Here is a 13,920-nt window from a genome sequence, read left to right on the forward strand (position 1 = left end):
ATTCTGCTGACTTCAAAATATATCCAGAATCTGATCATACCCTACCACCTCCACTTCTACCAATTTCATCCAAGATATCATCTCTCAACTGATTATTATAATAGCCTTCTAAGTGGTCTCATGAGATCTATCCCTAACCCCTACAGTGTGTTTTCCATGTAGCAGCCAGAATAATCCTTTCTAAATGCTACGTTAAAAATTTATGCTGGTCTTTTGCTCAAAATTTTTCATTGGTTTCCCATTCTACTCTGAGTAAATGCCAAAGTTCTTTATATGGATGTTCAAGAACTGATTTCCTGAGAAGGGGACATTTGGGCAGAGACCTGAAGGAGGCAAAAAAGGGAACCATGTGAATGTCTCAGACCAGAGCATTTCAGGCACAAAGAGCAAGTGTTTAAAAGGCCCTTTCTGATCTCAGTTCCTGCAACCTTGCCCACCTTCCCCTGCTATCGCTCTGCTCTAACTACACTTAGCCTCTTTATAGTTTCTTGAACACACCAGGCACACTCCATCTCCAGGGCCTTTTATTTGTACTCCTGTTTTGAGGGAGTCTTCCTAGAATATCCTACATAAAAGTACACTTCCCCTTTCTATTATTTTTCTCCAATGTCCTTAATACACTTCTACCACATTAGAATGTAAACTGCACAAAGGCAAGGATTTTTGTCTTGCATAATGGTGTATCCCGAACCTCTGGAACAGTGTCTAGCACATGGGTTGTGTCTAAATACTGGTTAGGGGAATGAATGAAATATGCACACCCTAGTGCAACACTTTCCAGTTGAACTTTCTGCAATAATGGACATATTCTATATCTGTGCTGTCCAACATGATAGCCACTAGACATATGTGCCTATTGAGGACTTGAAACTATTGAGACTGAGGGACTGAATTTTGGATTTTATCTAACTTTTAATCAATTTAAATTTAAATAACTATAAGTAGTTTGTGGCTACTATATGGTGAAGAGCTTTATTCCCCAATGCCTTAGCTTTAAATTTGTTTGCTTACCAGAAAAAAACATTACATTTTCATTGTCCCTTTATTTTTTATTCCTCTCTGAAAAGATTCCTTTCATCTCTACAATTCAATTTGAAAAACTAACAACAGCTACCACCCTAGTTCTTTCTTCCCCTTCACAGAAAAAATTTTTCAGTTAGATACACTCATTTCTCAACACCCACTAGCTCTTTAATTCACTGGAGGGTATCTCCACTTGATTATTTCACAGGATTAATGAATTAAACATCGAAATTAAACTTATTCCAATTAATGTAGAAACCCAGACATCAAGGTTGACCCTCCAGTTACCTAGCCAATCAATATTATCAATCAACCTCTAAGACCTATTCTACTTCTTTAAAATTTCAAATCTGTCTACTCCTCTACATTCTCACTACCCTTCTTAACTAAATAAATAGTAGTCATAGGCCCTAAACACCTTTCAACCAGATAATTTCAGCAACATCCTAATAGGTCTCTCTGCATCAAATCTTGTTGCTCCTCCAATTCATTTTCTACATCAAACATTAACCTTTCTTAATGCAAATACGATTATGTCATTTCTCTGTCAACTCTTCAATGGCTCATCAATGCCCTAAGATAAGATCCAAACTGCTGGATTTGGCCCTTAACTCCCCAACCTCTTCTCAATATACCCCACCCAATATTCAAAGCTGCAACCATAGTGAACTTCTTTAAGTTTATACATCTAATTTTTACTTCAAGGCATTTCCACATGTGCTTCACTCCACAGGACCACCTCATTCCCCACTTCATTCCTCTCCTCGATTTAATTCTTTCAAATCTCAATTTAGACATCACTTCTTCTAGGAAGCCTATGCTGACCCACCTTAGTTGATGGCCCTCTTATGTGTTGCTAAGGCATCCTGTATTTCCCCTTAAAATAAAAACAAAAAAAAACAAAACAATAGTTACCATACTTTAAAATGTCATTCCTTAAAATGGACTACGAACTCCAAGAAGTCAGTGATTTAAAAAAAAACATTTCTAGTAACTATACAGTACTTGCACATTGAAATTGCTCAATACATTCTTACTGGAAGGAGAAAGAGTAAGAAAGAAGAAAATAACAAAGGAAGAAAAAAATCCATACATGTTCTGTGTGAGTCATTCCAATTCCATCTTCCACTATTTGTTCTCCCCCTTCAATGTGCTGAACAATCCCAACTAATTTTCTGGAATAATCGGAGATTTCCTCAGTGAAGGTCCGTATGCAGTGAGCCATATCTAAAATTGACGCTCGTATCTGGTTAGCTTCTGGTTCCAACACAGAATGCTATAAAATGCAACATAATTACAGAAAAGATCTCACAGTATTGCCCAATAATATAAAAATAAATTTATTTAAACTCCTACTGAAAAAGTAGTATCAGTCACAGGTGGCTTTCATAACACAGAATAAGCACATTACAAGGTTAAAAAAAAAAGCAAACAACAAGCTAATTTCCCTTCACTCCTTAATCTCCTTAATAAGAAAACTATCCTTCAAAGAAATAGTTTAAAAATTAGAAGTCCATTTATTGCTATTCAAGACACCAAGAGACTATCTCTAAATTTTATCTTAGGTAACAGTTCATTAACACATGTAAATATTGTCAAAATAATCCAGTGTTTTATGAAAGCATGCAAACAGAAAAGTACTTTTGTTTCCTGCTGGGAAGCTATTTTTCCATAAGGAAAGAATCCCAAAGTGCCTATGGAATTTTTGTTGTGACTTTCAGAAATAAAGTTTTTTGTTTCTTTTTGTGCCACCAAGCCAACTTGTTCACCATTTAACTCTTCTTTAATTCCTACTTTTTGCATAGAGAACCAGAGTATTAAAAATATGCTGGGGAACTAAACTAGCTAGAGTATTTGTAGCATTGATATAAAAACAGTGTTCAACGAAGATTCTGAGGGGAGGGAGAGGGAAGAATATTTTTAATATTGTGCATTTGTAACCCATTGGAATTGTTCTGCATGATATAAAGAGATGGATACAAGGTGTTTTACATTTTGTCAAAACCTACAAAATTGTGCAATATAAAGTATGAACCATAATGCAAACTCTGGACCTTGGTTAGTAGCAATGTCAGTATGTGTTCACCAATTGTATCAAATGTAACACACTAATGAAGGATATTTTTAATGGGGAAAAGTGTGGGAATGGGAGAGTGTGTTGAATGGCAATCCTCTATATTTTCAATGTTATATTTATGGAATCTAAACCTCCTTTGAAAATAAAGGAAAGAAATGATTAAAAAAAAACCAAAAAACTAGCTAGAGTCATCTAATTTAATTAAAGTCATACCTTGTGTCCTTGGTGTTTTCCATATTCTTTGCAGACACAGCACATAAGTGGGCTAGCTTGACAACCTTCTTCCAAGCAAACAAACTCAATGGCATGCACCTGATGCTGAGAGCACATGGTTTTCTCATGAGGTTTATCAGCTAGAGGCACTCGCCTGTGCTTTGCTAATGTCTTTGTAGAATGGGTAACTTGGGAACACTCTGAGCACAAGTGAGTTGCACATACAGTGCAATATACAGATGCAACATGAGCTTCATCTTCATCACAACGAATAATGCTCTGACAAACAAAAGATCAATGTCTTAAAACTGAATCTCAATCATAACACTGATAAATTTTAAAATATAAAAGACCCTTTTTTCCCCTTTTACTGACCAGCCTTTATACAAGAAAATATACTGGAAACTAGTATAAAAGTCACTTGCTACCCATCTAAGAGAGTATTCATTTCTGTGAGTGAGTGAGAAACTATTTCCAAGACTGATTACCAATATATGCAATAAATTTGAGACCAAAATGGAAACTGCTCTCAAAGATTCAGAAACAGACAGCACAATGATAACGTCAACCAAATTCCCTCACTGTACATGCAAGGAAACTTAGAAATCACAGTTCAAACACAGGGCCTCCTGACCTATGTGGTGAGCTGGCCCACGCACAGTGCTGATGCACACAAAGAGTGCAATGCCACACAGGGGTGTCCCGCACGTAGGGGAGCCCAACGTGCAAGGACTGCACCCCGTAAGGAGAGCTGCCCTGCATGAAAAAAAGTGCAGCTCACCCAGGAGTGGCACCGCACACATGAAGAGCTGACGCTGCAAGATGACGCAACAAAAAGAGACACAGATTCCTGGTGCCGCTGACAAGAATACAACTGGACACAGAAGAACACACAGTGAATGAACACAGAGCAGAATGGGGGGGGAGAATGGGAAGGGGGGAGAACGAGGGGGGGAGAGAAATAAATTTAAAAAATAAATCTTTAAAAAAAAAATATTCATGCTTTAAATATTACTTCTCATGATGATGTATTGGAACGAAGAAAGCACAAATGCTATTTTGAAAACCAGGGAGTGTACATCAGAACCAGCTGTGAAGCTTTTACAAACACAGATGCCAAAACTCCAACCTGTGAAATTCTTATTTTAATAGGTTGTTGGGGAGCAGATATCAAGCCATTGAGCACCCACCTTCCACATGGGAGGTCCCGGGTTCAGTTCCCGGTGCCTCCTGAAAAGAAAAAATAACATCAAGCAAAACAAACAAAAAACCCAACTCAGGGAAGCTGATGTGGCTCAGTGGTTGAGCACTGGCTACCCATGTACGAGGTCCCTGGTTTAATCCCAGCCCCAGGTATCTCAACAACAACAACAACAACAATAACAAAAACAGGTTGTGGGTGAAGCCCGGGACTGGGTATTTTTTTGTTAAGCTCCATGGGTGAGTATATTGCATAATCATAGCTGAAAACCACATATTTAAACAAATAGAAAAAAATAATAAACCTATATTATATGTAAACAACTATTCTATTTATAATTTTCATGAATTATTAAAAAGCAATTCAAGTGGTTAAAAAAAATTACATGCCAGATGACCAAGAATGCTCTGAAAACTTTTGCTGAATATTAAAAGGATATAATTGGAAGGGGAAATAGTATACATTTTTTCAGAAATAAAAATGAGAAAATATATAAACGGAGTCATTCAATATTTCAATAAATAAAAAATGAAATAAAAATTGAACAGTTTTATAATTATGAGAAATGTATACATATGAACATGCACCATAAAAATTAACGTCTTGGAGAGTGATGTGGCTCATGCCATTGAGTTCCTGCCCTCCCATATGGGAGGTCCCAGGTTTGGTTCCTGGTGCTTAATGAAAAAACAAAAACAAACAAAGAGCAAAACAAAAAAACCAACTCAGGGAAGCCAATGTGGCTCAGTGGTTAAGCACTGGCTTCTCACATACAAGGTTCCAGGTTTAATCCCTGGCTCCAGTATCTCAAAAAAAAAAAAATTAATGTCTTTTGTTTTTCTACTTCTGACATAACTTACAAGGTCAACACTAGATAACATTCTTTTGAAATAAAGATAAAAAATAGAGCATGTGAAAGAACTGCAAAAATTTAAGAAAACAGAGTGCTTCATTTTGAAATTCATTTAATGGATTCCCCTTAATATGAAGAAATCATCATCTAATAAAGGGAAGGTGGAAATCAATCGGACCTTTTGCCCCCTTATTGCCGAACATATGGCTTTAAAGTTGATCACCAAAATCGTAAACTGATGTTTACTACAATTATTCTTATATCCAGAACTCTGTTTTACAAGACTTACACATATAATTCCTCAAGTACAAAAGTGTATTTTAACCCATGTTGATGGACTTCTTTCATTTACTAGGCAACTGTCCGCCTGGATAAAGAGATTAAATCTATCTAGACATAATTTAACCGTTTCTTTAAGATATTTAATAATAGTAGTAATTCCTTCAGGAGCTTCCTCTATCTTTAAGGTGTTTTGCCTCCATGCTAACTGGCCTCTTACTATTCAAGGTTTTAGTACCCTAAGTTCTTTCTTTTTTTGTGCTTTATTGTTGACTGATTTACTTTTGCATCCTCCACTCTAATATAGCTTCCACACCCTTTCTACTCTTCCATAATCTTCTTACTCTTTCACTTTATTCTTGGATAGAAATGAATGATAACGAGGATACCATTTTACACATAAAACACAGTTTGGGCATAGAATTTTCAGTAAATTCAAGTTTCAGTTTTGCTTTTTTTCTATTGGAATATTGTTGTCTTCAGAACTGAAATAGAATAAAGATGTATGTTTCTAGAAATCTACCTGCTGGTGTAAGTGCAGTAATACTGTACTTACAAAGGCAAAGATTTTAAATTAAAAGGAAAAATTAAGCTCATAACGAATATTCTAACAAGTTCAATCACTACCTCTCCAGATATCCCAATAGCTTCTTCTGCAGCTCCATACTGACCAATATGTCCATTCTGCAGTCGTTCCAAAAGCTCCAATAAAGCAAAATTTTTTTTCAATCCCCAAACACCTGAATCTCCTAGAATAAATGTAAAGACAAAAACTAAATTTAACAAAATGGAGTATCAATCATTTCACCCATACTTCAACTGTAATTTCTAAGTCATACTTTAATCACTAATAATAACTAAATTAAAAAAATAATAATTTCCCCACTTTCCTTTTATACCAGAATAATTACGTTAATATTCTTTAAATAACAGAAGTATCCCTCAGCATTCCAAGTAGAAACACTTGAAAATCCAAATATTTCTATTATTTAACTTTACAAGCCTTATTTTGTCACTGACTTTCATATTTATATATGAGTTTTCAAAATTTTTATAGCAAAAAAGTTGTAAAAAAATAGTTTACATTGCATCCTAAGACAGCATACATAAATATAACTGAAACAGAAGTTTCACAAATCAGCATTTACCCTTACAGTGTACAACATACTAATTTTTTATCCTATTTCTTTTTTTAAAAAATGCTGTTCGCAACAAAATAAAATTGAGTTCATGACCACAATGAAGTTATGACCCATGTTTGAAAACCACTGCACTGAAGAAACACTTACATCTAAAAAACTTCACACTACCCAAAAAAAAAAAAAAACTATCTCTAAGTAAACTGGAATTAGAACAGTTAAAGGTAGTATTTTTCCCTATCCCTGGATGGGGAACAACTAAATAAATTCACAGAGCCATACTTCAAAGCAAGACAACAATCCCCTCTAAGTAGTTAAGACTCTAGGCACATCTGAATGTGGATATGTATACACACATGTGCAAACAAACACACACACACCCTTCCTGAGCCTATAAACAAAAGCCACATCCTTCAGCAATTAGGAGTACCTGTTAGATTGTGAGCGTCTATGCAATAAATAGCATCTGACACCTTGCTACTACCTAATATACACCCATTAAATGAATAAACATTTTAAAAGAATGATGGGAACACTGGCTACAAGGTTCCCCTTCCTCTTGGCCCCTCTTTTCTAAAAGAAGAAACCATTTCTTGTTGTGGTTCTCCAAAACAATTTCAAGCTAGGCTAAATGTCTTTATCCTCCTCTTTGACTTCTATGCCTCCTTTCTGAAGTACCTTCATGCAGCCCTCAAAGTAAGCCTTGCCACTCCACAAGTCTTTCTCAAATGTTTTAATTTTTCACATGTCATACAACAAGCTGAGTTCTTTCTACTCCATTTTTACAAAGGTAAAGAGGTATAGCAAATAAGGCCTATATTTAAAAGGTCTTGATAATTTTCCAAATATTGTCATTAAATAAACACATAAACTCCCAGCAGTATTTAGACAGTATCTATCTATTGCCTAGTATATCATTCTCTAATTGTCAAAACAACTATAAAATCTGAGTGGCTTAAAACAACAAAGACTTAACTTTTGCTCATGCAACATCTCAGCATGATGGGGAAGAAGTAAACTCTCTACTCTCAACTGCCATTGTCAGAGACACAGACCACTTAGCCTCCATTCACCTAGACCATTTCAAGTCACTGTAGCAGGGAAAAGGGGCCTAAGGAAATTTACCATAAACCTTTTTTATAACAGCTTCTGTCTGGAACTGGTTTAAGGAAATCACATAGCCTTACCTACTAAAGAGGACAGAAAAGTGTTATCAAACCATGTAGACAGAAAGGAAAACTGAAATATCGGTGAATAGGACTACAACCAAAAATAACTACTAATATTCTTCTTAAACTAGAGAGGAAATCTGATTATAACTTTTCACATTAAGGGTGGCTTTCTTCTCTTGAAGGAAGAATTACAAATAATTTTTTTTTCCTTCTTTATATTTTATCTTCCAATTTTCTACAATACATATTATATATATACAATAAAATTAAAAACAAGATTTTTTTTTTAAAAAATGTCAAACTAAATCAAGGATCACTCACATATTCCACAGGTTGGAATCACAGTAAAAATCTAACTATAAGCTATAATAATTACAATCTATATCCACATGCATAGTTGTTTGTTTGACTTAAACTTGATGTGATAGCAGTTATGTTTGATTTCAACCTAGGATATGATTAACTATGCCCATCATAAATGTCTAGTTTAATTAAAAGTTGAGGGTGGTAACAACCCATACTGTGGCATTAATATATAGAGAAGGTACAGTGTCCTTCAATACAGTGGAAGAAAGGGTTTATCCTCCACTTGCAAAACGTTAGCATTTCTGTAAGTATAATTTTACACAAAGGAGATACTATGATATATATATATATTACAAGATATATATATATCTTACAAAGATAGATATCCATCCTTCATGGCTAATAGCAAGTTATAGGGAAGCAGACTTGGCCCAGTGGATAGGGCGTCCAGCTACCACATGGGAGGTCCGCGGTTCAAACCCCGGGCCTCCTTGACCCGTATGGAGCTGGCCCACACACAGTGCTGATGCGCACAAGGAGTGCCCTGCCATGCAGGGGTGCACCCCGCGTAGGGAAGACCCACGCGCAAGGAGTGCACCCCATAAGGAGAGCCGCCCAGTGCGACAGAAAGTGCAGCCTGCCCAAGAATGGCACCGCACACAGGGAGAGCTGACACATCAAGATGATGCAACAAAAAGAAATACAGATTCCTGTGCCACTGACGACAATAGAAGTGAACAAAAAGAACAACACCCAGCAAAACGGACACAGAGAACAGACAACTGGGGCGGGGGTGGGGGGAGGGGAGACAAATAAAAAATAGCAAGTTATAATGTTATTCACAATAATGCTATCAGTGTCCCACACTAGCTGTTTGTCAAAATGATCGTACTACTTACTTCAAAGACTACCAAAACCTTAAGAAATACTTTAGTTTCTGTATATGAAACATTTTAAAACCATGTTTCTTAGTATTTTAAAGCTTTCTAATACTCTTGCTTCCTTGTTTTAGTGGATAAATTATTTTGAATGTGTTCCATTTGACATATATATAGTATGAATATATAGAGTCTTAAAATAAATAGTGGGAAGTAGATGTGGTTCAAGCAATTGGGTTCCCATCTATGATATAGGAGGTCCAGGATTCAGTACCCAGGGCCTCCTGGTGAAGGCAAGCTGGCCCACAAAGCAAACAGGCCCATGTGGAGTGTCGCCAACACAGGAGTGCCAGCCAACATGAAGAGCTGATGCAGCAAGATGACACAACAAAAAGAGACACAGGGGAGAGGTAATAAGAGATGTAGCAGAACAGGGAGCTGAGGTGGCACAAGAGAATGATCGCCTCTCTCCCACTCTGGAAGGTCCCAGGATCGGATCCCAGAGTCGCCTAATGAGAATACAAGCAGACACAGAAGAACACACAGTGAATGGACACAGAGAACAGACAATGGAGGGAGGGGGAGAAATAAATCTTTAAAACTAATTAATAAATAGATAAATAAATAGTACAACTGACTGGAGAAAAAACAGCAACTGAAAATATTTATTTTAGAGAAATTCCCTTATCGAAAAGTAAACTTTTACAGCTTGTTTGTAAAATAATTGTTCAAATGTTAATATTATTTCTAAGTCTGGTATCCAAGGGTAATAACTGATTTTGAAAAATATAAAACAAAGATTTAAAAGTACTCAGGAGGAAAGTGGATGTGGCGCAAGCAATTGGGCTTCTGACTACCACATGGGAGGTCCTGGGATTGGTTCCCAGCGCCTCCTGGAGAAGGCGAGCTGGTGTGGTGGGCACGTGTAGCGAGCTGACGCAACAAGATGATACAACGAAAGAGGCACAAAGAGGAAAGACAATGAGAGAGACAACAAATCAGAAAGCTGAGGTGGCTCAGATGATTAAGTGCCTCTCTTCTACCCAGGTTCAGTTCTCAATGCCTCCTAAAGAGAAGACAAGCAGACACAGAAAGCAAGTGGACACAGAGAACTGAGAGCGAATGCAAAAAACAAGGGGGGAGGGCGTGGATAAATAAAAAAATAAAAAAAGAACTCAGGAAATTGAAAAAATCCACAAGATCTTTATAAATTCTTATAATAAGAGAAAATAAAGGATGGCTATCACAAGCTACAAATACTTCTATTTCTCAAATCAGTAAATAAAAATATTTTGAGACTCAAATTTACTTATCTATATTTTCAATATTGGCTTATTCATTTATAAGAAAACATTTTATCGGATTAATGGCTTCAGGCAAATTATTTACTTTGTGATAAAAATTATTTCTTTGAATAAGGGAAGTATGTTTTCCTCAGGTGTCTTAAAGCTCTTCATATATAAGTACTAAATATAAAAATCTCAGAAGATGAAATAAAATTAGTAACCAAGATTGGTCTAGTTTCCATTTATAAGACTACTGACCTTAATAGAAATCCAGGCTTTCTGAAACCTCCTTGGAATTATATTTTACAAATCAAGTGGAAAACCTGTTTCACTGACATTCTCGTATTATAACACCAATTTTAAAACTTAAATGCATACATACATATTTTCCTACCTAGGTCTGTCACTTGTCTATCAAATGGGCAACGGATTGCTCTTCCATGAAGAGGCAGGCGGGTAAGACAGTCATGACAGACTGTGTGGCCACAAAGCAGAAGGCGAGGGACTTTGTCTCCTTGTAAAGAAAAGACATCTTCACAAACTCCACACTCCAGCACCTGAAATTTGGAAAGGGAATATATGCCTTTAAATGATTTTAAAGTGTACATTTTCAGGTAAAAAAATAGAGATAAAATATTGAATCAATTTTGTTAGACAAATTATTCATCCATGAAAAAGAAAGTCTAGGCTGTACAACCTTAAATCACTTTTCAGTTGTTCCATCTGATAGCCCCTGCCAAAATTATATAATAGTGAAATCTCCTTAAAAGGTATAATGTTACAAATTAGCATTATCTTTACTCTTTGAAAATGATGACTTGACTCTTTACATTTGAATATGTAGCACCAATATATAATTCTATCCAAGCTGGGTTCTTAAGCAATTTCCCTGCAAATATCTTATCCCCCCAGTAAGATGCTATTAATATGGGCTAAAAGAATTTGAAATTTGTGCTGGCAGGAAATTTTACCCTTTAAATGATAAAGAACTTGTTAAGAAAAGACTACAATTCTCAAGTATCTTCTAGAATCTGTTCACATCATATAATGTAATGACAAGAAAGCAATCAACTTTTGCTTAAATTTCAGTTCCTTGTTCTTTAGTAATAAAATATGCCCTAGGTTAGAAAATATTTTGTTTTATTACTTCCAATTTCAGGCAAATGACTTGCCGACCACTTAGTCTGTCAAAAAAATGGCTATAAGAAGTAACATATTCTGATTTAGGCCCCATGAGTTTGTTTTATACTCAAGAATATTATAGCAATGTACAAGTTTTGGTACTTTTATTTCTAAATAGATCTAAAGTATTTCACAATTTTAATTAATTTTTTTAAAATAACCAAACTGAACCAATCAATCATATCCCAAACTCCTGTGACTGGCATTTAAAATCTGCTACAATCTGGCCTGACTGCCCTCCTGCTTTATTGCCAAGCCCTTCAGCCATGTGCTCCAAGTATATCAAACAGCTTGTAGTTCCCAGAACATGACAAACCATTTCATGCCTCTTTCTTTATGCTAATCCTGAGGAATTAGCTAAAAAGACATTTTCCTGCTGGATCCTTTTTTACTTTTAACACACCAACAAATTTCTAAATAACCTTATCACTCAGGTCTACCCATAGACCAAACCAAAATAACCACTCTATTCTTCAGGTCCCCATGAACCAGGATAAATATAATATTCCAAATACTTTAATGCCTTTACAGTCTGTTTTTCCCTGCTAGACCAAAAGCCCCCAAGAACACGGTCTTAGTAATCTAAATACCAAGCACCTAATATATGCCTACATAAATAAAGTCCCACAAAATAAAAATTTAAAAACAGTTTGGCTTTCTACCTACAACACACGGAGAACAAAAAACAGAACAGAAAAGAAAAAAGAAAAGCCAGACTAAATCCATTAAAACTGTAAACTTAACTCTGTAATTAACTTGGCCTTAGTGCTTGAAATCAAAAGTCTTCCACTGTAGGGAAACGGACTTTGGCCCAGTGGTTAGGGCGTCCGTCTACCATATGGGAGGTCCGCGGTTCAAACCCCGGGCCTCCTCGACCCGTGTGGAGCTGGCCATGTGCAGCGCTGATGCCCGCAAGGAGTGCCTTGCCACGCAAGGGTGTCCCCCGCGTGGGGGAGCCCCACCCACAAGGAGTGCGCCGCCCAGCGTGAAAAGAAAGTGCAGCCTGCCCAGGAATGGCGCCGCCCACACTTCCTGTGCCGCTGACCACAACAGAAGTGGACAAAGAAACAAGACGCAGCAAATAGACACCAAGAACAGACAACCAGGGGAGGGGGGGGAATTAATTAAATAAATAAATAAATCTTTTAAAAAAAAAAGTCTTCCACTGTAAACTAATAATTCATAGTTGCCTTGCATCTCTGTATGGTTCAAAAGAAGCCTAAATGTAAACACAGTCTAAAAAAAGGAAATGAGAACAGCTCTTTAAATATATGGAAAGATGTTGAACCTCACTGTTCATAAAAGAATTGCAAGCTAAAGCTACACCAAGACACCTTTTTTCAAATTAGATAAACAAGGTAGATAACACCTTGTGTTGGTGAAGGTGTGGGGAAGCAAACAATCACATTGCTGGTTGCTGTGAAATATGTATTGACTGATACAGTCTCTATGGAAGGCCATTTGGCAATATACATCAGAAGTTTAAATAGTTCAGTATTTTCACTTCAGGAATTTATCTCCAAATACATCACACTTGTGAAGAACCTCTATAGGTTATTCCTTACAACACTGTATTAGCAAAAAAATAGAAACAAAGTAAATGTATATGGATATAACTATGCAGCTTAATGAGAAAGAGTTAGGAAATTCTTTATGTACACATACAGAACAATTTCCACATGAACAAAGCAAAGTGAAAAACAATATATAGAATATATTGAGCCAAGTCAGGGTAAGAGAGCATAAATACTTTTAAATCTTCTGGAAGGATACACAGGAAACACTGGTTCCATATGAGGAAAGGAAATGAGTAGCTGGGAAAAGGCTATCCATAAAATTATATATATTGTGCATATATACACACTTCAACTTATCCTACATTTAGAAAAGAGAGGAAAAAATTTTACTTAAATATCTATCCTCATTCAAATTCAATAAAATACAGAAGAGATATTCACAACAGTTAGGTATTATAAAATAATTGCAACATGTTTTATAAATATTTTTGTAATTGTGATACTACAATAAATTAACCTTGTCTATTACAATAAACTCAAAAGGAGCAAATTAAAATTTCACTTAGTTCATTCATAGTTAATTCATATCTTGTATCTCTGACCCCATCAATACACAGGATTAAAAAAAACTTACTCATGTTGCTACTGTAGTTTTTTCAAAAAACACCAGTAAAATTCCACTGCTTCGTAAACCAAAAATAAGATTACTAGACTATTTTGTATCAACAGCAAAAAATCCCTTCTTCAGTTTCTATAAATAATAATTATGGCTAAAAGCACAAGAAATTAAGTCT

General features: G+C 35.9%; 1 protein-coding gene across 2 annotated transcripts in view; it reads right to left on the reverse strand.

Annotated features, from left to right (window-relative positions):
• The window catches only part of TRIM23 (tripartite motif containing 23), a 52,210-nt gene that overhangs the window by 33,844 nt on the left and 4,446 nt on the right, over window positions 1–13,920 (reverse strand). The window contains exons 2-6 of one of the 2 annotated variants that reach the window (XM_071208312.1): window positions 10,822–10,984; window positions 6,274–6,395; window positions 4,504–4,543; window positions 3,314–3,592; window positions 2,117–2,299 (exon numbers count right to left, since the gene is read on the reverse strand). In XM_071208312.1, coding sequence (XP_071064413.1) covers window positions 2,117–2,299; window positions 3,314–3,592; window positions 4,504–4,543; window positions 6,274–6,329 — 558 coding nt within the window. In that variant the 5' untranslated portion in view covers window positions 6,330–6,395; window positions 10,822–10,984. The remainder of the gene's footprint in view (window positions 1–2,116; window positions 2,300–3,313; window positions 3,593–4,503; window positions 4,544–6,273; window positions 6,396–10,821; window positions 10,985–13,920) is intronic. The other variant, XM_058309325.2, reaches the window with a different exon arrangement.

Source organism: Dasypus novemcinctus, chromosome 2, assembly GCF_030445035.2.
Source record: "Dasypus novemcinctus isolate mDasNov1 chromosome 2, mDasNov1.1.hap2, whole genome shotgun sequence".
NCBI lineage: Eukaryota > Metazoa > Chordata > Mammalia > Cingulata > Dasypodidae > Dasypus > Dasypus novemcinctus.